Source organism: Anser brachyrhynchus, assembly GCF_964034855.1.
Source record: "Anser brachyrhynchus genome assembly, chromosome: 6".
Lineage (NCBI taxonomy): Eukaryota > Metazoa > Chordata > Aves > Anseriformes > Anatidae > Anser > Anser brachyrhynchus.
The window spans coordinates 29,832,333-29,857,017 of record NC_137700.1 but is presented as its reverse complement, the minus strand read 5'-3'; the positions used below and the strand labels follow the sequence as shown (position 1 = coordinate 29,857,017).

At 35.0% G+C, this 24,685-nt stretch overlaps 1 protein-coding gene across 8 annotated transcripts in view; it reads left to right on the top strand.

Annotated features, from left to right (window-relative positions):
• Window positions 1–24,685, top strand: part of LOC308196930 (adhesion G protein-coupled receptor A3-like) — a 279,343-nt gene that overhangs the window by 36,092 nt on the left and 218,566 nt on the right. For 7 of the 8 annotated variants that reach the window (XM_080596687.1, XM_080596686.1, XM_080596685.1 and 4 more), the window contains one exon: window positions 8,673–8,744. In XM_080596687.1, the coding sequence (XP_080452813.1) occupies window positions 8,673–8,744 (72 nt within the window). Of the gene's footprint in view, window positions 1–1,850; window positions 5,769–8,672; window positions 8,745–24,685 lie in introns of those variants that run through there. The other variant, XM_080596689.1, reaches the window with a different exon arrangement.

The window sequence follows — 24,685 nt, the reverse complement described above, 5'->3', positions numbered from 1 at the left end:
ATAGATATGATCTTTTCATCCTAGGTTTTATGGAAAAAAATGTTTTACTTAAGAGGATCATTTATTTCAGAAATTTGCCAGTGCTTGACAAAAAAAAAAAAAAAAAAAAAAAAACATAAAATAGACAATCATACTTCTTTTCTGAAGTACTTACTGTCCTCCTAGTAATGCTTTGATTCCTGCTGCTTCTTTTCCCATTCAGTTAATGGATATCACCTTTTTGTGAAGGGAGCTTGTTTCAAAAGCTGGGAGCTCTTTAGCTCCCCCACTGTTACAAAATCATATTAAGATTTCTCGTCAAGAATGGCCTTCCTGCTTTCTTTTCCTTAACACATTAATCCCACTGAACCAGGGAGAGCATAAGTTGTGTATTCTGTTAGTGATGACGATAGTTTGTTTTACTGTTTGGATTATGATGTTGTTTACACAAAAATGCTGTTGAATATGTTTTTAGTCAATTAAATCAGTTGCTCTGATGATTTATGCAAGAACTCTGGCTTTGTTATTTTGAGTGTGACCTGGCAGGCTCTTATATAACCCAAGAGGACTGTTGATGAAAAGCCACCAGTAAGAACAGAAGAAACAAAAATAAGTTTCACCTTTTATTTTGATTTACTAAATGTGAGGCTATTGAACAGTGATTTTCCACAAAAGCAATATTGTATTTCTGTAATATGATTGGTCATATTATGAGCCTCATATTATGAGTGCTACAGTTTCTCCTACTACATTCTATCAAATGTATGATGGACTATTAGCATTTTCTTGCACTTTTGGGGGGACTTTCATTCAAGTAATTATCTAGAGTAGATATCTCAGTGCTTATAGTTCTATCACTTCTTTTGCTATCATCACATAGTGTCAGGCTCTGGAAATATGTTTCAACTGCTACTGTTCTAATTAGATGGATAATTAGTATATTGTTACTGCTTTGGCTATATCTTTTCATTATTATTTTTTTTTCACCACTGGTAGCACACTACTTATCTACATTTTAAGGTCATTTTGAAAATTTTCTTATTTCTTCAGTGGTTGGGACTGGTTATGCTGCAAGTAAATTAAAGCTGATTGCTTGACAGCTGGAATACACTGGAATAAAACCAACTGGAATTAGGGTGTTAAATGACTACTTTGTATTATGTGCTGTAGCATTTTTGTATGACCCCTGTTAAGAATGTTGAAAACGGATTTAGTTTATTTTGAAAAACAATACGATAGACCACAGTCATCTTAGGGAGGAATATGTTGCTCGAGACTATTATACGCATCTGTAGTATTCTGATAACTTCTCCTGATGCTTTTTTAAATTTGGGTATTTTCAAACACAGGCACTATGAATTACTGTCTTAAGTTTTAAGTACACAGATAGTGACTGATAATGAACTGATAAATACCTTTCTCATTTTACAAGTTTTTCCTCCTTTCTGTTTGTTTATTAGAATGTGCAGGTGTCTGCCACACCCCATTCGTCTGGTGAGCTGTCAGCACTGTTCATCAGGCATTTTTCCCTTTTCACGTGTTCAATCTGTTTTGTTACTGTTCTACAACTTTCCTCCCAATATACCTTTACTATTATGAACTTACTGAAGTCTTAGGTAGTAGCTTAGTTGTGGTCTTCAGTTTGGAGAAAAAAAAGTGCAATTACTAATGGTACTTTATGGTAGCTCCGTATGTCTCTACATATGCAGTACAAAAAGACAAAAAAGTCTTTTTTTTTTAATTCTTACCATTTTTCTCATGCAAGCTCCTTCCCAATTTGTTTTTATGGTGCAACTCTCAATGAATTATGCGTGTTGTGGGAATAAACAATATTCTGGTTTACCGAGGAGGATTTCAAAACCTTAAAAATAATTTATCATTTTTACACTGTGGTATTTCAACATAAACAATTCCAGTCTTATTCTGATACCATAAAGAAATGAAGTACTGTTCTCACATTTTTATGGGATGTATGCACACACTTCTTTTGTATCTGATCACATAATGACTGTAAAGAGAAGAAACAGCATAGACAGTTACATTTCAACTGTTATCAGTTTCATCTAAAGGAATTATTATTAGTGCTTGTATAGATTATATAAAAAAGTTGTTCTATTCTGCTTGAACTGAAGTTAGTATGTAAGAGAAGCTCTAAAATTTAAAAAACAATTTCTTCACGCAACCCCAATGCAGAGGTCCCAGATCTACAGTCTTAATGGACTGAGCTTTCTATCTTTTGTCAAATTATCTTGGATATCCATCTAGCACACCCTCCTATCTAAGAAGTATGGGGGAGGAAAAAAAAAAACAACAGAAATTAAGAGGAAGTGCACAGCAGGGACAGGAGTGGTTGCTCTTTCCTGTGGTACTTTTGGTGTACCTTCAGCTGGTGTTGGAATGGACCTTAAAGAAAGGAGTTCAGAGGGGGTCACGAGCTGAACATCTCATCCATCTCATCTCATCTCATCAGCTCATCCATCAGCTAGATGCAGAACTGGGTCAAGTCTGGTCTGAACTAGTTCCTGGGCTGCCCAGCAGAAAATCCAATGTAAATTGACTTTTTTTTTTTTAAGTGAAGTTTTTATTTATTTATTTTTTTATTCTCTGGGAAAATTATCAGAGGAAATGCATATTTTAAGTAACTCTTCCTTCTCTGTTCAGTATGCATTTGGGAACTGCAGGCTCCATCTAAATGTTTTGTCTTTCTTGGGTCTGGTTATCAGAGATGTGCTTTTTCTGTGGGATTCAATACTGCATGAGTTCATGCTCTTTGGGATGTGACATTGTCTCACTGAAAAGGCCTCATCTGTGGAATTTGTTTATTATATTGAGTGAACCCAAGTCCATTGACTTCAAGGGCATGATATAAAGATTATTTCTCTTTGCTTGAGGGGTTGTAATTGAAGTTTGTTTGCATTATGACTGAGAAATTTTTGTTTGACAAATCTTGAAATACTACAGTAGATTATCTAATTCTAGGCACGTTTTATACCTGAATAAGACTTTGTTGCTCAGGATTACATCTTTGCACTTTTCATAGTGCTTTTCATGAAAGCAAAAGTCATGGAAACCATTTAAGGAAACTGAGATGTGATTTTTGTTTGATTAATTCTAAAGGAGGACTAGAAAGGAGTTCAGAGAAATGGGTTGTAGTCCATTAGAACAATCAATCCTTTTAGGTATGTCAGCACTAATAAAGAAGAACATAAAGTGGAAGCAATGGCTCACTGACTGTCTTTACTTCTCAGTTGTTAGCAAGCTCTTTGGCATGATTTTGGTCCTTGTCAGGCAGCACTGTGCTGGAAAACGTTCATGCCAATGTTCTACCCAAAAAGGGCAAGTTTGAGACTGTCTCACACAATTCTCCAGCCCTGTTCCAGCAGGTTTTCCATTGGCAAATAATCTTCTGTTCCCAGGCAAGCCACACACCTCCACACCATACATCATGCTTCAGAAACACTGTTCTGATTCCCTGTGGCATTCCCTCCATGCTCTTTCAGATACTCTGAACAAACCGATACTTGTGTTAGGATCATCTGAACACCAGAAGGGGCCAAGAGGAGGTCTAAGGCCAGGAGCCATGTAGTTGGTGCAGCTTAGCCTCAGGGAATGATCCCTGGCCCTTTTTATGCAGTAATGCTCATGTAGTCATATAATGCACAAGCTGAAAATACCGCAACTCTTCTGTTTGTTCTGTGGCTGCTGCTGGAACAGTTTGGGGATATTGGTTGTGAGAGCAGGGCATAATTTGGTCTCTCTAGGCATTCAGAAAACATCAGACAAGCAGCACCTTTATCATAATAACCCCACTTCTTTTTTTCTGAGGGAGTTCTATTTGTGCTCTGTTGGTTTCTCTGTGATGCTGCCTAGCAAATTCCTAAAGGTAGCAAGTATATGCAGTTAGATATGTGTTTGCAAATACATTCATATTTGCCTTGAATATCAAGAACTTATATATTTGTTTCACCATAGTCATTTCCTCCAAAGAAGAGGGGAAAGAAAAAAAGCTGACATTTAAATATGAACCTGCCTTGCAACCTTCTACCTTTATATAGGTGAAAAGGACAAATGGAAAATTGCCTAGTATTCACACTTTGGACTAGTTATCTCATAGCACATACTTGATCTCTATCTCCACCGGCCCTCAAGTCTTCCAAATAAGCAGCACTGCTGCGTATGTGAGTTGGTTGGTTTCCAGTGTGGTATGAATGAAATAGCCCACAGCCTGTGTTGCAGCCCACCAGAGAAGTGTGTTTGCGTGACGTATGGATTACATGCTCTAGGGTATAGCCTGAGCTATAGGTCATGAGAGAGTGTTTGGAGGCTTCAGAGCCTGTGGGAACAGCTCCACAGGGTGGGAAAGGACAAACCTGGTGTAGAGTTACTGTCTTCTGGATGTGGTCCCTGGGGCAAACAGTCCCCCAAAGCATCTTGAGAGAAGGAGACATAAGTTACAAAGGGATTAAAGAAGTGAGGTGGCAGGTCAGTAATGTGTCTGATCAGGGGAATGGTGCTCGCCAGTAGTATCTTAGATAGATGGGTTTCATGAGAGCTAGGACCGAGTACCATCATCTGATTTATTTGGTTTGCATTTTAGATCCCAGTTACTTGGGGTTTATATTTATATAATTATATATATTGCAAGGACATTCTGAACACTGAACTCTAAAATAAATACCTTCTCAAAAGGTTTTTCCAGGAAATGATTTATTTATTTATTTTTTAAAAAGGAAAGTAAAACATTGAATGGAATTTGGTTTAGGAAAATAACTTCACTGGAATAAAGAGTGTTCATTTTCTTAGTGTTTCTCTCCTCATAATAAAACATTTAAAATGTGAGATTCTTAACACATGGCTGGAAACTGGTAATTATTTAAACCAGCTGCCTAGCTGCAATGTATAGCAATATTTATTTTATCACTATGATTCAATAGCACAGGAGAAAAAAGTAAGGCAAGTGAAAATGCTGTGAATGAATAAAATGTGAGAAATACTTAATAATGTGTGCACAGCAGTGATTTGTTCTAAAAATCAAAATTACATTTAATCTTTTATTAAAATAAATGATTAATTTTCTGATGTGGTTAAAAGTACTTTTACATCTCGAAGTTGTAATTATAGTATAAGCTATCCAAAATCAAATGTGTGAATAGCACCCTTTTCCATGTATTTATCCAATAAACCTTTGTGTCTGTAAGTATGTGAAAAGGAGGTTCTTAACGTCTCTTTTTTTTTTCCTTCAAAATTTCTGCAGGTCTCTAATTGCAAGCATCTTCCTGTATGTGGGTGACTAACTGTGTTTACGGGAAAAGAGATACCTAACTTGTTAAGTTATAATTCATATTTTTCATGTCCATTCAGCTATTTTTCTAAAGAAGTAATATACAAAATTATTCAGTGTAATTTCAGCATTGTAAGAGCTACAATTTGACCAGGTATTGATTACTTGAAAGGGTTTCTTTTCATCATCTGTAGTTAAGCCTCATTTTTGTGTTTGTATACTGAATAGTGTAACAAACATTTTCCTCCCTTCTAGCCCCTTCCCACAGCATGTTCTCAGAAGGGAAGAATGTTATGAATTGCATGGAAAGTTTAAGACGTGATTCATAACTGTACAAAAGTAATGTGATTTAAGTTTTCCAGTGAAATTGTTCATTGTATTCACAGAACTGGTTTTTAGTGCAAATCAAATCCATTCTGATAACAGCCCATTGCAAGGTTTTGGACATCACTGAAGCTAATTAAAAGCAGGTGGATGATTCTCATGTAACAAACCATCTCAATGAAATGTAGGTAACATATTAATTGTTAGAGAAGAATATATATGTTTTTTTCCCCACAGACCTTATAGGAATGCTAGGATTCTCTAAAGTCACGATCCTTTCATATTCTGAACAGAAAAACAATTGTATTTTAACTGTGATGTCCATACTACTGTGTTTATAAAACCTCCATTTTAGTTGGCAGTGTAGAGAAGAGAAGGCCCTGAAGGAAACCTAAGTTTCGAAACCTGATCTCTGTGTGAAAGTCTCTGTGAAAGTGTGGTATAAAGATCTGAAAGAGTTAGTTCAGAAACGCAAATTTATGTAGTTAAATTCCATGATATTTTTTAATTTTGTGGTGCCTATTTTTCAAGAATTTCTTCTTCAGAAAAACAAAGTTGCGACTAAATGAGATGGCAGTATTGCAGAGGATGAGCTGTGTTTACTGACTGTTCTGTTTATAAACCAAGTGTTCTGTTTAATCTTGTAATTTATTATTATTTAGATAGTTCTCTGTAATTTCTAGGAGTTTGTTTTATGTGGATAAAAGATGCTGCTTTCAGTCTACTTACTGGAGCCATAGGGCAGGAGACCCAGAGGTGGAGTAGGATACTTGTGTGCTGCTCACTTGTGGGATTTTTGTGGACTTACCAGCCATGTTCAGACTGCCCTCTTTTTCTAGGCATAATGAACAGAAGAGTGGAAAAACAAATTGGCACCGTGAACATCTTTCAAAGACAGAAATAGTTGTATCTAAGCCAGATGAGAGTTCTGAAGTGCACGTATCTTTGTGAATCAGCCTTTGCAGAACAGTCCAAATATAATATTTATATCTAATGTCATTGTAATAGGCCTCAGAGATGGTCTCTCTGTAACACAGTATATAACTAAATGACCCAATATGAAGTGGAATTTGAGATATTAGTCTTTCCAAGCCTAGCCAATTTAAATTTTGGGACTTTATTTTTTCTTGACTGATCCAAGTTCTGTGCAGCCTCCGAAGATAAGATCAAGGAAAGAACAGAATAAAATAATATAAAACTTAATATCTAAACTGGAAAATGTAAATACATTTATAATTTTAAAACAATTACCAAATTTAGTCACAGTGTGGGTACCTAAAAAAAAAAAAATTCAGAAAATCTGACAAATAAGACAAATTGATTTTTGATCTTTCATTATGTCTTTGCTGAAATACATTGCTAAGACTTTCCTAAAGAGTTAGATTAGAGAAATACTTAATGTCGTACATATGATTTTTTTTATCTGAAAAGTAGAAGGCAGATCTTACGAGATGTGTACTTTCTTAGATCATGACAGTATACTGTGTGTATATTGAAGCATAGCTGTTTTTTGTTGTAAACACGGGAATCTGCATGCTTTCAGATACCTGGGTTTAATTGTTCATGACTGATCCCAGATTGCCACGTGTATGTTATAGTGCCTGGTTCTGGGTAATGAGTAATGTTGCTGCACAAGTTCATTCAGTCACACCAGGGTGTCATAACACACAGATTAGCTCCTAGCTCAGAGCTGAATTGCTCTGTTCTTCATATCCTCTGGCAGTGGGCCATCAAACTACATCAAATTATATGTATATGTTTATTGGTGAACTTTACAAATAACTTGAAAAAAATCTTCAAATCTTATTAACATAATATTTTTCTACATGAATTATACTTTGTTTCAGTATCAGTATTAATGTGTTGTTGTTTGCATCTAAACTTAAAAAATTATGTAATATGCATATGCTTGGGTAAAGCACTTACTGTTTATATGTAATAAGAAATACTAAGAGCCAGACAAGTTAAGATAGTCTTGTGCAACGCATAATTTTAAAACTTTGGAAAGAAAGCAAAATGTTGGTTCACAAAGTCTCAAACTTTCTAGTTATGAGCATAAGATTTCTTGACATTTGGTTTCTAGCCTTATGGTAAGCAATGTCTCTTATTTTGAAATGGACTTTGTCCTCTTCTATAACTTATTGTAAATGTTACATGAAAATATTCCTTTTTTACAGCAGGTGGAATAAGATTTGTTAAGAGACAGAAGTTTCTTCTGCACATTGTATAACCATTCTTTAAAAAAAAAAAAAAAGATTCCTTGAGCTTCCAAAACAAATTGCACTTCTTTTGTATATTGTAAGGTTTTAATAGGTAACATCTTCAGAATGACTGCATATTTGTATTGTATTGCTTCTGAAATAGACAGGAAAATATTGCAGTGAAAAATCACTAAATTAGGGCCTCTTGTGACATCAACAGAGGAAAAATAGACAAATTCTTCAACAGCTTGTATGTAGGGTCATTTTGCGTTTGTACTTGATGGTTGTGAATGGGACAAACTTAGCTGCATTACTGAATTTCTACTGTATAGAGGTTGCAAGAGGAAAGCATTTTTGACTAAGCCTCTTTTTGTGGTAGTCCTTTTTTTAGTCCTTTTTTTTTTTTCTTCTTTTTTTTCCCCTCTTCTATAGAAGGTGAAAAGAAAATATTTTCTGTTTTCTACCTCAGCATTTAAGAGAACAGGTTAGGGCTGGTAGATCTGTTACAGCAGATCTTCTAGTTTAAGGGAACAGATTTTAACATCTCCCTTGCTTCATCAGCCTTTTTGTTGACTGGAAGTCCAGCAAATATCTTTGCCAGTAGTAATTTTGAATCTACTAGTGATGTGGGGACACATTGATATTATACTTTCCAAGTCGTAGCCAAAGTTCATTTGTTAACGTATTTCTTGAATATGCTTTTATTTAATAAATAAGAAACTGAAGGAAATGGTAATATTTATTTACTGCTATGATGGGAAAATGCAAATGAGGCACAGAATTTTGTGATTAGTATTTTACAGAGCAGTCATTTACTATAATTACATGTTTTTAATCAGTGGAATTATCATGTTCTATTAACCAAATTCTTTCCTGACTTCTTCTAGGATTCTGAGTAACAACAAGATCTTATGGTTGAAGAATGGCTCTTTCTTTGGGCTGAGATCCCTGGAGAGACTGTGAGTAACTGATCAACCTCTTTCCACCTTCAATTAAAAAGTCTTCATATTTTAAGTGTAAAAACAAACCTCAACAACAAAGTTAAAGTGTTCTGAACTGTACTGCATAGTACAGTTTCTAAGCAGTTGTCAAGTTAAGGAACAGAATAGAAATGAGTGAATGGGGATGGACACTGAAAATACAGGAAGGCACTACCATCAATTTGGAACTAAAATAAACATCCAGTCAAAGACTTGTACTACGCTGTGTACACTATTATACTGAAGACTGGTATATGTAATGGTAACACTAATGTACCTGACATATAGTTTGGATTGTTTAGCTCACTGGTCTCCAATACTTCTATTTTTAATTATATTCCAGACAAAGAAATTGGACAGCATTTATCACTGGAGCAGACAGTGACGTTGATGTAGCTCCATGTTTGTATGTTTGCAGTCAGTGTTTAGAGGGGTTAGAGAATGAGGTTTCTGTCTAATCTGCTTAGAACCAACTGATGAATTAGGGAGGAAAACATTTGGAAACTTCAATGGAATAAATGCACTGTGCAACTCTGTTGTAGAAACACTGTTTTCTGTATATATAGGTCACTCGTTTGGAAAATAATCATGTCAGCAAGTCTAAAAGTCTTTATAGTCTTTTCTTTTTTTTTTTACCTCTCAACTTACTTTGTCAGTGCATCTAAATGAGTAATTATATTATGCCTTATCTTAAAATATCTCCTGCAGCTTAGCTAAATTATTTTTATGTTCATTCCTAAGAATACCTTCATTATATAGAGCTGTTGATATAAAGTAGTTGTTACATTTGTGTATTCATGAATATATTCATATATTATATGACAAGTGAAAGTTTCCATATAGTAAGAAAAAAAAAAAAAAAAGGAAAAAAATATATTTAATTCAACGTTAACAAATATTTTACTATACATGTGTGCGATGTGTCTGCTGTTTATGGTTGTGTATTAAGCCAGGTAATTAAGTATATGATACTGAGACGTATGACTAGTCTAACTGTAAATTAAAAATAAACAATATATTTCAAGGTCTGGAATAATCCCTTAAGCACCTTCAAGGGTTAGGATAAAGCTAACTGTCTGAACAGTCTATGTAAGTGAATATTAACTTTTCTCTGCATACAGTTATAGATGTAATAAATACTTCATTTAATATTAGCAATATTAAATGCTATGGAATGGAGTAGTTCTGATGTGTGTTATTTATTGACTAGCTAATTCTCAGTTGTAACAATGATGATTTATAAAGATGTTTGCAAACATTTTAGAGAAAATCTGGAATAAAAGATAGGATTACAAATTTATTGAAAGAAAAGAAATCAGTAAATATAATCCTAACATATTACAAATAAAGCCTTGGTGTTTAGAAATAGAGGAAAACATTTCCTCATTTTTTTCTTTCTTTTTTTTTATTTTATTTTTTTAGGTTTAATCTACATTTTTATACATCTGACAAGGAAACTTAAAACTAAGATGCATATGGATTCATAATGAATTAGATTTGAATAAGCTGGCAATGGTATTGAGGATGTACTTTTAAAAAACCTTGTTAGTTATCTAGTTAGAGAAATACTTTAACCTGAAGAGACATTGCAAATGGTATTGAAAACAGTCAGAAAACAACAACAACAAAGTACCTTAGGTGCGTAGCCTCAACTATCATCACCATCTAAACCTTACTAATTTTATAGTATTGATTTTTCACAACATTACAGATGAAATGGGTGTCATCTCTGTGTATGGTAAGTGCTATTTGGCCATGCTGCTAATAAAAAATCTATAAGTCATTCTTGCAGCAAAGGTTAGGAGTCAGGTGGTGACATTCTCATCAGATTCAAATGCTCTGCTGCTTGTTCTGTCCCTGCACACTGCTCATCAGTATTTACAAAGGTCCAGTTTCAGCAGGGAAGTTGGAAATGGCTTGGATAATCTGCTTAAGAGGTGGAAGCAGTGGGTGTGGTTGAACTATATCTGGATGAGTACTCCTAACCTTTAGACAAGGTTCCTGAGCTATGCCTCTAGTTATACACAAACCACTTCAGAGTGTTACTACAGACGCTTAAAATGGAGCACCGTGGCAGCAGCTGCTGGCAGTGTTTGTTCATGGCTCATCATAATGGACCAAAAAGAATTTTTATTCCTTGCCTGAAAGGAGAGGTAGAGAATCATATGAAGTACATTAGCAGGAAAACCCAACTGAAGTAATGTTCAGTTTACAAGATGATGTGCTTAGAATGTAGGCATGCTGAAGTTAAGGCTTACTTATTCAGTTTAGCTTTGCACTCGTTGTGGTCTTAAAAGGAACAAAAAGTTAGTGAAGAGAATGCCACGGAGACAAGACTCGTGTGTCAGTAATTCTTTTGTGGTTACTGTGAACCACAAGAGCATTAGCTCATGTGGGCTATAAAATAATTTATGTTGAACTTGAAAAATTTAGAGGGGAAGTAAAATTTCAGGTGGAACAGAGTGACTTGTATATTCTAGCTTTTTCCTGGAGTGCTCAAAACCACTTTTTGAGCAGAGAGCTGTTTCAAGCCATAGTACAGTAAACTAGAGACAACTTTCACCTTATTATTTTGCTTTCCAAGGCATGTCACAACAGGAATTGGATTACAGAAGTGTTAGTCCTCCCAAGTCCTGGTGATTTCTCAAGAGTGTTACACAAGTGAGAGGTCTCACTGAGCAATTGTCTTAAACCAAAACTCCTCATTTTATGCAACTTTAATCAAGTAAACTGAGAAACTTCAAACTGCTCATCAACAGTCCATTCTACTAGTAAGGGAGTACCTATTTATCTAAATCTGAAGATATGGAAGTCTATGGAAGACTGTCTCATATTGTGCATGAAATGCATTACTTTTAATTTTTTGCATTACTTTTAAATTTTTTGTTCTAATCCTAGTTGGATCTCACTTTGTATTGTTTCTGCAGGCTTCTCAGAATATTGCATTTTTTTCAAACTTAGCATGAGTATTTTAAGTTTTCTGTTTCAAATTGTCTTAAAATGTCTTATTGCTGTAAAAGGAAATCTGATGTTAACTTTTCAGATGATGCAGTCACCCGGAGGGGGGGAAAAAAAGAGGATACAGTTATTTCCTTTGTAGATAATAAAGAAAGAAAGACAATAAAGAAAGATAATAATCTTTACTAATAAGTATTAATATTGAATATATTAATAATTAAATGTATTAAAAATAAAACATTTAATAGTATCTGTATTAAAACATGTATAATTAATAATGATCAGAATATATTTAAGAAATGTTAGCATTTTTACTCGACAGTTTATAAAAATGCTTTGAAAAAACATCATCCAACAAAAGGTGCCTTTTTTGTATTCTGTGTGTGAACTGTGAGTCACAAGAGTGCTCTGTAGAGGTGGCACACTCTCTCAGTACTTAGCTTGAGTTTTCTGAAACCCTTGTACTGTTTTGGAAAGGTTGACTCACAAATGTGTTTTAGCATCTGGATGGATCATGATGCACCTCTGTGCCTCTGGGCTTACTTTGTAGTCTAACTAAAAAGAGGTATTAAGAAGTGAATAGTATGACTTAAAAAACCATGTGGGAATAGAACCTTTTTGTAAACTTAGGATTTGGACTGTCCTCAGTTATATAGGCCTTGACTACTCCCTTTGTTTTGGATGAAAATCAGAAGTATGGGTAGAAAAATAAACGTATTTGAAACAATTGTGGTAAACAAACTGTTATGACCTTGAACCCATTTTTGTGGTACACCCTGTGGAGATGGCTTCGTATTCAGGAAGGCTGAGAGTTCAGTTTGGATTTGAAGCTTGTGGCAAAGACTTGACAGCTTGTAATTATTTGGGTTCCAGTGCCTACCATGTTGGTATTCAGTGTCTTACATTCTAGTGAGATACATTGATCTGAGCAAGACAGCAAAAAGTAATCATAAAGTAAGTTTTTCGTATGCTCTGGGACCGTATAAGAAAGGCAAAGTAGGTTTTCCAAGCCATGAAACAGTGAGGTGGTCCTGTTGAATGTCTCAGCTATCCAGAAGCTCTCATTTAGTTAGTGATTTGGAGGGTGTGAATAACTGATAGGGTATGAACCTATATAGTTTGGTGCTAAAAAATATTCCATAAATTGAAACAATACATTAAATAGAAAATCCGTTCTATTATAGTTTGATTATATATATATATATTTATATATAAACTTATGGGCAGTGGGGATAACCATTGTTATCACCTGAGGAATCATAGGCTAGTGCAGACTGCCAAGTTACTAGCAGGTGCTGTATCATGGCAGTGTATGGCATGGATCCTTCTCTAACACCACTATAGTCTCTGAGCAGTGTGCCGCAAATGAGTATTATTAGTAGCAGTAGAGGAAAATTTCTTTTTTCTTGACAATACTCTACCTCTAGAAGTATCTCTTCTGGAGAGTGCCCTACTCCACATAACGCTTCTGGGGACAAGGACTGAGGCTGTTGGACCGGGTGCTCCAGCTGTGCTGGACCCAAAGTCAGGATCTCAACTTGGAAATCAGATGTTTTTCCCTCATCCTGATGTCAGCTGGCAAAAAACAATATGTATCTGAGCTATTAACAACACTAAATTTTCTTACCCTCCACAACAGCCACTGCATCAAAATTGTATGGATAGCCCCTGTTCCACGCTGACTCCCCAAGCTCCTTCTACCTGGGGCAATCTGTTGTGGCTTCTAGTCCCCTGTGGGTTTCCTGGTACTCTAGTTGATCTAGTACTTGTGCATTTTCTGAATTGGTTCTATGAAAGCTTTCTCTCTCTTTCATAACTGAATGTACGTTTTCATGAACTGTATAGAAGCATAATTACCTCTGAGGCTGTTGCCACTTTGTCCCCTGTGGCTGAAACTCTTTAACAGGTTCAGAAGTTATTTAGAGGGAATCAACAAATAAAAATAAAGAAATATATGCAAACAGACCATCATTGCATAAGCAGTATTTCCTTGGGAAATCAGGATGAAAGATCGCTGTGCAATATTACACAGATTTTTCACAGTTGACTAAGAACCAGGCATTACGACTTTAACAGTGACTGTTTTACAGAAACTTGCTGTTGCATTTCGTAATGTTTCTAGACAATGAAAATGCCACTGAAGTATCTTTAAGAATTTAGCATTTTTTGTTTTAGTTTTCTTCATTTTATTTATTTATGTATTTTAACTGTATAGACCAGACTTATTAGACTAGGTCTCACATTGTATGTTACCTTTATTAAATGTTGTGTTATTGTAAGGTTACCAACTATGCAGGCACATGTTGTCCTCATTTATTATTAGATGAGTGTACAAAAACATATTTTTGTTAGATTGCAGCATAATGACTTTCTGCAACTATGTATTGTGCTGTGCAACTGAAATAATAACACATTAACTTGAGGGAATGAAAGGGCAGGAAAGACAAGCACAACAAATTAGACCATAGAAAAAAATATGTTGTTAAACAGCTGGTATAAAAATATGGTATTTAGGTGTTCTTTGGCAAAGCTCAAGTGAAGAAAGGTTAAAATATAAAGGTTTTGCATTTTTATATACTGAAGTGTTTCTTATAACATACAATTTACGTTGTTTAAATTACTGGCCGCTTAACTTTTCCTGCCTATACATTTGAAATGTGTGTGTATGCATGCAGAAATAGAAATGTACTTATTTGGCACTGTGAAGGATTGGAAATATGCTTAAAGAAATGCTGAAACAATTCAAATTTCAACATATATATATATATGCACATCTTTAAAGTTAGAAAATTCATAAATTAAATTTCAAAATATTTGTTCTTGCTTGGAATAGTATAAAAATATATAATTACTAGTTGTTATATGGTAAAGTTTTGCGATAACATCCAGGATTCAATTGCAGAACTCTCTTTTTTTTTTGTAGATGCTACATTTAAGGCATTGCATTTGGTTAATAAAAGCAGATTTTTAGCCACTATGCCTTTTACTTAAGGTCAATTACACCTTCTTAATCATAAAGGTGTATTCACAGAGAATTTTATGCATGCTGTAGCAAATACATAATAGGACATAATACTTGTATATTGATATAAAAGAATTGTTTGAAAGAAGAAAATAAATGAAAAAGCATTTATTTGAGGCAAATGACTGAAAATCAAGGATATATTTTTGGGGGGGTTGCTTTCCATAAATTGTCATCAAATCTTTGTCACATCGCTTGATCTCTTTCTACCTTATTTTTTCATCTGCAAAATAGTATTGTTTGGCTAGTATCTCTAAATTTAGTAATACTGGAGATCTCACTAAAGAGTGAAAAGATTATATGAAAAACTACGATGATAATTATGTAATGCCAATTATTTTATGTGACAACCTTATATAGATTGAATAATTTATTTTTTTTATGATGCACTCCTTACAGCCTGACTGGGAAGCAGTCTGAAGCAGCATGAATACACAAGTGCAGAGAGGATACTGATGCTCAGTTGATATATTTTGTGCAGCTCCATGCATCACCAAAAATTAAGTTATTAGCTAAGTTTAGTAGTAGATTTAAACTTCAGTTTTTGGTAAGCAGTGAAAAGGTAGTTTTTGTAGCAGAAAATTGTCCCATACCAGAAAAATCGTTAGCTTGGAAGTAACTGTCTCTAAATCCCATGGAGACCATCTGAGTGTGGTCCTGGCTGAATAGCACAGTACATGTACAGGTGTTGGACAGGGCTAGAGACGATCTTCAGTCTATAATCTCCTGTGACCCAGGCTCTCTCAGTGACAAGACTGAGGCAGTGCCAGCACATCTCTGTACCTGAGAGGACCATGACAAATGCTAGCAGGGTTACAGCGAAGTGTTGCTGTGGTCATCCTCTTGCTGCCTTCTTGACAGGCTTTTCAGTGTCAGCGTTAGTCCAGACATATATTACTGGAAGAATAGATCATATTTAATCTGGTGTAATCAAATATCACAGGGAAAAATTCAAACAAGATGGATCATATATAAAACATTCGTATTAACATACTGCTATTAAAAATAGCTAGATCCTGTTAGCAAGTAGGTCTGCATGTAAAGATTTGGGCATTTTCTGTTGCTTATTTTTTTAATGGATAAAAATGATCTCTAGCTTTCCTATTGAATGTATTTTTTCACCCCCCTGTGGACAGTATATGAAATCAGAAATATGCCAAGTAAGATTAAAGTAATGAACAAAAAAAAAAGCCTACCAGAGCTTACCCAGAGCTAGGCTTTTGAGTTTGCAGAAATGATACTCCCATTCTCTGTTAGTATGTACTGGGTTCAGTGTTCTAAGTGCAAAATGAGAGAGATCCTGTGGATGCCTTTACTACTGTAGCTTGATCAAAATGCCTGCTTCCTTACATAAGCAGCAAAACCTGAAGATTCCTTTAAAAACAACATGGAACAGAAAACTGGACTTGGAAAAAGCATTGTTGGTCCTCATGTAGAAGTAAGGGAGTGCAGGGTAAAATGCATTTCAAAGTAAATGCTGTTTAGTTGTAGGTAGTATTTTAAGGAATTGCACAGAGGAAGGATATATTAATTTTCAATTGTTGCACAGAAATTTTGAGAAAACAGAGAAGGAGAAACAGAGGCAAGATTAATGTCACAAATGAAACTGGGGTTAACTTAATTAAAAATTACATTTTCATTTTAATTCTGTGGTCCTTTATGGATCTCTTGGTTAAATCTTGTGAATAACAATGAGTTACTCATTTAGTAACACAAGCCAAGTATGAGCATTTTTTTTTTTTGGAGGGGAGGAGAAGAAAAGCAATAACAAAACCCAACAACAATAAACTATGACCTCCAAATTTTCCAAACTCCAGATATTACTGTGCCTTAGTATCAAAGAGAAATTTAGCACTTTATCAGGAATTATGAACCTATTGTTATCTTTAGTATGACTGTCAGAAACAGAAGAGTTAGAAATAAAAAGGAAAATTACATTACCCTTTTCCTAATAGGCATAGGTACTGTAAATCTTGCAAGCATGAAGTGACTGTCAAGGCACTTGTAATGTAATCTGATGGAAAGATAATGTATTTTTTTTCTTCTAGTCAGTTGTTGTTATCCAGTACAAAGTCACAACATTGGATATCACATACTTCACATTTTAGGGAATGAGGCAACAGGAAAATACCCTGTATGTATACTTGTGCAGATCTTCTACATCATGACACTTTTAAAAAAAGCAATAATTCTCTAAAGAAAGTATATTTCCTTTGGGGTATTGCAGTGCCATTTAAAAACAGCAGCAATTAACTCTGGAAGAACAGATTAGTGAAGTGAGTCCCATAGTTTTAGTGCACAGGATCCAGAACCAAGTGTGATTTTTCAACTTTTCTTTCTACCTTAAGCCTGTTGTTTATCTTCTAAGTGTTCATTTCTCTAGGTCTCGTGGTATTTTTCCCTCTGATATTTTTACTGTCTGACAGAAACAACATGGACTAAAAGACCATGTCTGTGCTCTTAATTCTGTTCTTCATAATGAGACATAAGACTTGCCAGGGCTGCATTCACTTGCAGGCTACCGCTCATTGCCTGATGGGAATTTATGTCATGCTGAACGTGCTGCTGGGATTGCATTCCTCCAGTTCAGGTGAGAAGCTATGGTTTCAGCTTGGGCATGAAGTTGCTAGCTGCTGGTATATATATGTAGTAATAGTATTTAGAACATCAGTGGTTTGCCAGGCTCCATTTCTACACTTGTAGCTATTTGCCTTTTTTTTTTTTTTCCTTGACAAAACAGATTTCTGTTGGAAATGCTACTGTGACAGAATAAAAATGTTTTCTGGGGATGCAGCATTTTAAAGAACACCATTGTCAAAGATGTCAGTATTTCATTTCAAGTCTATACTGTTTTGTATTCACATAGCAGAACCTTCTGTCAATGATCAAGCTGAACCATACTACTAAGGAGTGAAGCAATCTGTATACCTTTCCTATAAAGAAATGGCTTACTGGTTGGTGAAGAAGGAAAAAAAGTGTTTAAGGGCAGTTTGTATAAAGTCATACCAGCAGCATGGTGGGAAGCCAAGCTGATAAAAATTAGTGCTGGTTGATCAATAGTTAAGCTAATCTTATGAGTGAACTGCAAGATAAATTGCTAGCAGACTCCCTGTGTTCAGTATTCTGAGGTTGTGATTCCTCAGCTGTAAGCTATTTTTTATGCAGATGGAATAATACTTTAAAACTTCAAAAAATATTATAATTATCCTTGAATTCATCTGTGATGTGGTCTTTAGCATTTTTAATGTTAAAAAGACCAAAGGTAGTTACCTCATCTTGTAGTACATGGGCATAAAATGTGAGGGACCTCAAGTCTTGAACAGGAACATCTCCCCCACATCAAGGTGTGCCCAGTCCAAAGTCCATCCTTCCTTCCCAGAGCTTTCTGGGCTCTACTGGTCCTTTTCAGTTTAGGTTTTTTTTTCTTTTTTTTTCCACTCCCTCTTTCTCTGACTTGATCTCAACTGACAGACATTTCTCATTAGCTTATTTATGGAAAAAAAAAGTAGTATGTAAAATTTGTTCTATCCCAAAAGCTTAGGTCTACAGACCTGTGAGGTCTCTGATGAAAACCTATTACTCACTCATGTAAGGGTAGTGCAGAAATATGCAAAGGCCAACCAATGACCCTTGGAGCTTGTTGCCCTCAAAACTTATTGGGGTGCTTGCAGAAAGTATAGTTCATTTTCTGACTTTTGTACTTCACCAGGAATCTCTGACAAGATTAAAAAAAAAAAAAAAAAGAAAAGAATGCACTTGAAGTAGAAGGAAGGACTATGTTTTATGCCAATTTAGCTTTTTTTTAAAAAAAATAAATTACAAACCCAAAATGAGTTGTCTGAAGTAGTTAGGAAAGCTGATGTAATATAACAGCTGTGGGCAGTTTTTCTCCCCACTTCTTAATATAGACAGAATTGATTAGTTGGGTGTAGTATAGTGCTGCGTGTGTCAAGTAGGTACAAAATAGTTGTTCTCACGAGAAAATTGCATGCAGACTTAGCACATGATAAGCTGTCTTGTGTTAACACAAATTGCCTCGTTCTTGAAATGGAAAGTGACTGGGAGAGCTATAGAGGATGTTTGTGTAGTCTGAGCTATGCACATATTCTGTGGAAAAAAAAGAATTAAAAAAAATCCTCTGTGGTCTACTTTAGAAAGTGTTTTGCTGAGGAGAATACAGAGAGAAACATTGTGCTGGAATAAAAATGTGTGTTTTTATTAACTTGCGTATTTGAATGAATAAACTGAAATTATTGTATGTAATGATAGTGAGCTTCATCTCATAGAAATAAGCAGTTTTAGTTAAAAATAAGCCATTTGAGTTAGCATAATGGGAAAAAAAAAACTTGTTGAAGCATAAATAAAATGTTTTTTCATGCTTTTATAAACCAAAAAACTGCCAAAAGGGCAGCTTGAAACTCTTCAAATCAATTCATTTCTGTCTATGAAAAAATCTGAAAGATGCTAAATCAGGAAAAATGATTTTAGTTGTAGGTACCTGAAAAAAATATATATATTAACAAGCATACCCCCTCAACCATAGTTATAACACTTTTGCTATGATGTGGTAATTACTGGCCAATGAAAGAAACTTTTACAGTTAACGTACATTCCCCAGATACATGGTGCATTTGTTATTTTCGGCAAGTGTTCTATTTTTCATTATATTTTATTTTTTATGTTCAATATTCACATTTGTTTCAATGCTAAGTAAGTTAATACTTTTAAAAAAGACCTTAAAGACATGCCTTTCAGCTGAAATGGGAGTTTAAAGTACATTGTGTTCAGAACAAAGCAGTGTTTTCTGTAATGTGTCAGCAGCTAAGTTGAGCATTTGATAGCTTTTTTCCCCTTTGTACCATTAATTGCTTTTAGGTTTTTCTGGGAAGTGCTTGTGCCTCACAAGGGACAATTCTCCCAGTTGAGTGAAGTTTAAGTACTGTATTAGGCTTTCCTACTGTATAGAGTTATGTGAACTTACAAAAATATTTAGGAATGTGAGACCAGAATGGGTTGCAGCCAGACTATTTCCAGGGATAAAAAGAAAATTTGTTCAATGCTCCCTCTCATCATATACACCATAAACCAGCCACAGCATTAATTGCTTTCCAGCACTCCATTAAGAACACTGAAACTTCAGTTCAAAATAATGTCCCTTAAAAATATAATGTGTCGGACGAGATGAAATTGTAATGTGACACTTCTTTTTTTTTTTTAATTTTATTTTCATAATTTTCTTTTTATGTTTCTTTGCCACTGGAACAAATAAATCTTTATCAGTTCAAATCTGACAGTTTCTTTAACCATGAGCGTGATAGCAAGGTACACTAATGCAGGCACCTGACGTGTCTTCAGTGCCTAACCAGTTCAGGTTGCCAGCACATACTATGCAACACTCCCTCTCTTGGCACTTTTTAGCATCTTAATTAAAAGGGAGGGGGAGCAGGGATGGAACCTCCAGAAGCCACATCCTGCATCAAGCAAGAAGTAAAAAAAAAAAAATAAATAAAAAATTGCTGGTCCTTGCATGCCCAGAAAAACTTCAGCTCTGGAGATGCAAAGATTCATATCACAAATCGCAATTTCTAATTCTAGTAAACACCATCCAGGCATAAACCCCCTTCCATAGCAGTTTCAAACAGCATTTTGAACAAGCAATGTGAAGGCTGCTCAAAATCTTTATTATTTTTATTTTTATTTTTTTCTGTAATAGCTTAATATTTTTGTATTATTTTTATTTTTTCTAATATGTGGTCTAAATGTACTAATAGCCTATTTTTATCCATATTATTTTATACTACTGTTATCCTTTAATTCAAATGAAACCATTTCCCAGAGTAGTGTTCACCACTAATAAACAATGCTGTAATATTTACTTTTCTGGGCTCAGCAAGCCAAAAATAGGATAATCTCAGTGACATCATGAAAATAACCTTTAAATGTTTGTTTATGGGCACAAAAACCTCAAATGTATCTAAAAGTAAGATCATTATCTCCAAAGATTTAGTCTGTATCCAATCACAATATATTCTTTTATTAATAGTCTAAAATATATTTGAATCCAGTTTATTGAATGTTCAGACAAGTAATTTTTCAGCCTAGCTTAGCACCCAAAAGTTATGTTCACACTGTAAACCTCTCATACAGGTCAATATATGGAAAACCCTCTGGAGAACCTACATGCAGTAAATACCCTCTGGAAATTCACTGGGATGTTAGGGCTTAGGAGGTCTGTATAAAGCTGCTTTATCTGGTCATGTGTAACCAGCCAGTGCTGACCAAATTGTCATTTAAACACAATGAAAACCGAAAGCTTCCTGCTGGCGACATTGAATTGATTCCTACTTTTCTCCTTATTTTTATTTCTATTCTCCCTATTTTCATGTTGAATGATGACATTACTGGGTATGGGTGGGGAAAGTTTGTTTCTTTTTGCTGTCTCTAGAACTGAGAACTCAGTAAATTAATCATCTGGGCTGTTTGTTTGTTTGTTTGTTTGTATTTGAACTGTCATCTGCACAGAGATAGAGGTTAAAATGCAAACCTTTTGTTAAAGGCCATCTCTCCTGATTTCCTTGTGTTCAGGTGTGTGGGCAGAGGTCTGTGATAATCACTTTGTAGATTGTGTAAATCAAATGAAATGCTTTTTCTTCAGAAGCAAACTAGACATCTCACTTATTTTTCTCCTATCGACTTTGTTATTCCACAGCAGCTGCTCCCTGGTTTCATACACCTATCTGCTCATGTATTCTATCTTACTGTCAGGTGAAAAAATTCATCCTTGCTAATAGCTCTGACATAATTTCTCCTTCATTCTGCCATTTCCTACTTTTCTACTTGCCTTGTTTTAATTTATGTTAAGCAGTGACAATGAAAGGAAAAACATCTAGCAAAAGTAGAAAAATAGTATGATAAAATCATAAATATTATTAGAGGGGTGGAGGATGCACATAGAATGTCAGAAGGCACCTGCCTGTTTGGAAGGAGTTAGCAAAAGCACATTTTTTTATGCATGACTTTTAAGCATGTTTTCTTCTTTCACTCATATTGACATAATGAAATTACTGGTCTTTCTACCTCTGTGTTGGGTCACTGTGCTAACAGATGTATGTCCTAAAATTTTGTTTTCTCATTTCAGGTTTCTCCCCTTCTGTTAATTTGTTTTTGTTTTTTTTTTTAAGTGAAATATTCATTTCCTAGATATGTGATTCCTATAGGTTTATATATTAAAAAACCAAACAAACAAAAAAAACCCCACTGTATTTGTGTTCCCATATCACTCTGTCTACTTATATTGTGTAAATAACCAACCAAGACAGACATGTCCCTCTTGCATGTAGTATTAAATATCTGCATAATTAGTTAAACAGTTCAATAAGTGTGCGTAAAGTCCTGGATTATTTTTTTTACCATTGTCTTGTTTTTCCCTGCATCCATTAAAACATTTTAGTATGAAAATTCCTTGATAAAAGAATAAAATTCTAATTCTCATGTAAGTGAGTTAAGCCAAGTTTCCTATCTTCAGCCTGCCTAATGCCTCTCAGTAACCCTTGTCTTTCCACACCTCCATGCTATGGAGATGCAATTCCTTCATGCTCCACCTCTTTCACAGGAACAGCCCATGTTGCTTCAGAAAACATAACTTGCATGCTGCGGAGTAGCCATTTCATTAGCAAACATTTTAGGAAGAAAGGTAGTTTCAGACAGAAAACTGAAACAGTGTCTCTGATTGAGGTCCACAAAGAATATAATTAGTAATTTACCAAGAAAGTATACTGGACATGTGAAGTTAAACACACGCCAGCAATCAGAGCATGAACTCTTCAGGACTCTGGCCAATGTCTGCAAAACCCTGTACAGGGATGTCATTGTTGTAATTGTTACTTCAACTTGTGCAACTTGCTTGCACGTGGTCTGCCATGTTTTCTTTTGCCGAACCTAGCAAATACCTTTCTTCAAATACTTGGAGTGTCTTAGTAGGGCTAGGCTTCAACAGAATAAATCTCTAGTGTTTCTAATGAACTATAGAGAGTTAGTTGTGTGATTTAGCTATTTATTTATTTTAATTCTTGCATTCGGAGGTTGTAAATCTGTTGCTCTAGTTTATGCTAGTGAAGTTACTGGTGGTAGACAATGAAGTCCCAATTTTTCTTTTAAGTTACTCTCATCTAAAAGCAGATGTGGATACTGTTTTCATTAACTGAATTTACAGGAAACTTAAAATGTATAAGATATCTGGGAAGGGTGAACAGCATGTATGCTTCCTTTTGGTCCACAGTCAGACTTTCATGAAGAGAATTTTCTGAAGTCAAAGCTTTTCTGATGACCTATTTAAGTCATTGTGCAGTTACACAACATTTAAAAGATGATATATAGGATATATGAGAAACAAAATCTAATGAGGTGTGGTGAGCCAGCCAAAAGCAGAAAGGATCAAGCAATGTATTATCAGTCTTGCAGAATGAGTGAAAGAACCTTTTATACTGGCTTACAAATTTTGCTGTCATACTTTAGCAATGGGCTAATGTAAAAGGAGCAATCTATCTGCATGCTGAACTAAAACTTTAAATGGCCCCTTTTCTTGTTTCAATATTGAGATAGTAGCATAGCTGGCCACTTGTACTGATCTTGACTTTCAGAACAATCCTTTTAAATGCAATATTATTTTGGTAGTTACCTCTAACTTCATTGCTCATAAGATGGTGTTCTGACATTAAGAATAGCACAAATCATCATGAATTTCTACCTTACAGCTACATGAATGCACTGTTTGCATCACTTGCCCAGATAAATTCAAGTTAGCTAAGTAAGAGCTGATAGATCACAATAATACTGCCAGTTTGGCAATATTTATTCTAGATGCAATTACCTTTCATTTCCCATTGAAGTTTCAAGCTCCTTTGTGAGACAAAATGAACGTGGATTCAAAGAAAATAAAAAAGAGAATGCATGTGCATGTATGTATAATATCAGTGCCAATTTGCCAGCAGTGAGCCTGAAGGAAGTCAGCCTGCCTGCTCCACCACTCACCCAGAAAGTTAACAGAACAGTCAATCAGCCAATTACCCAGCAAGCTATCTACATCCCAGAATGCTAAAAGTCAAAGCAATTTTTTTTGTTCTTAACTGGCATTTCTCCATTTGCATGTCAGCTATTCTGGGATTTTTCCATACGTTAGATTTGGGGATATATCAGTTTTGTTTTCTGGCTTATTGACTTGAATTTTCCTAATCGTATTTTATTTCATTTTATCATATTGCTGAAATCAAGGGATTTCTAAGTGTTATTTTTTTGGTATATTTGCCTAGGCATTCCCATTTAATTTTATCCCACCTGACTTTATAGAATTAAATTGAAGGTAGCTGTTTTACTGCTTGTTTGCTTCATTCCTAGCAACGTCAAATAAAAGACTTAAAGAAACAATTCAAGAAGGGGCTGACAGAAACACAAAGTGCAGCACTGCCAGAGGTCACTGTCCTCTGCTCCCTTTGTTGCTTCCTCCTCCTTCTCCTCTTCTCTTAGAGACTGAGGCAGTGGAAGTGGTTAGAGCATACCACACCTTGCAGGGGAAGGTAGCAGTTCAGGCAATGAAGATACATGTATTAATAGTACACCATCCCTTGATGATTTGTCCTTCCTGTTTCTGGTTTCTTTGCCTATTATTGGCGGGTAAACTTTGTTAGAAGATATTTTTAAAGCTAATCAGTAATCGTCATCATAAATTAATTGACTGTTACCAGAGCCAAAGACGTATCGTTTATCTTAACCTAATTAAGTCTATGTCTGAAGTGATGCTGGAGATGAGTCTGTTCTTGAAATAACGGTTTCCATCAGCAACAAGTACATCAGCCATCATTTGATCTGAATGCGTTTTGCTTAAAATATACTCAACAGTTTATATACATCTCACATACTTTTGGAATGTGTTGTGTTTGTTTTT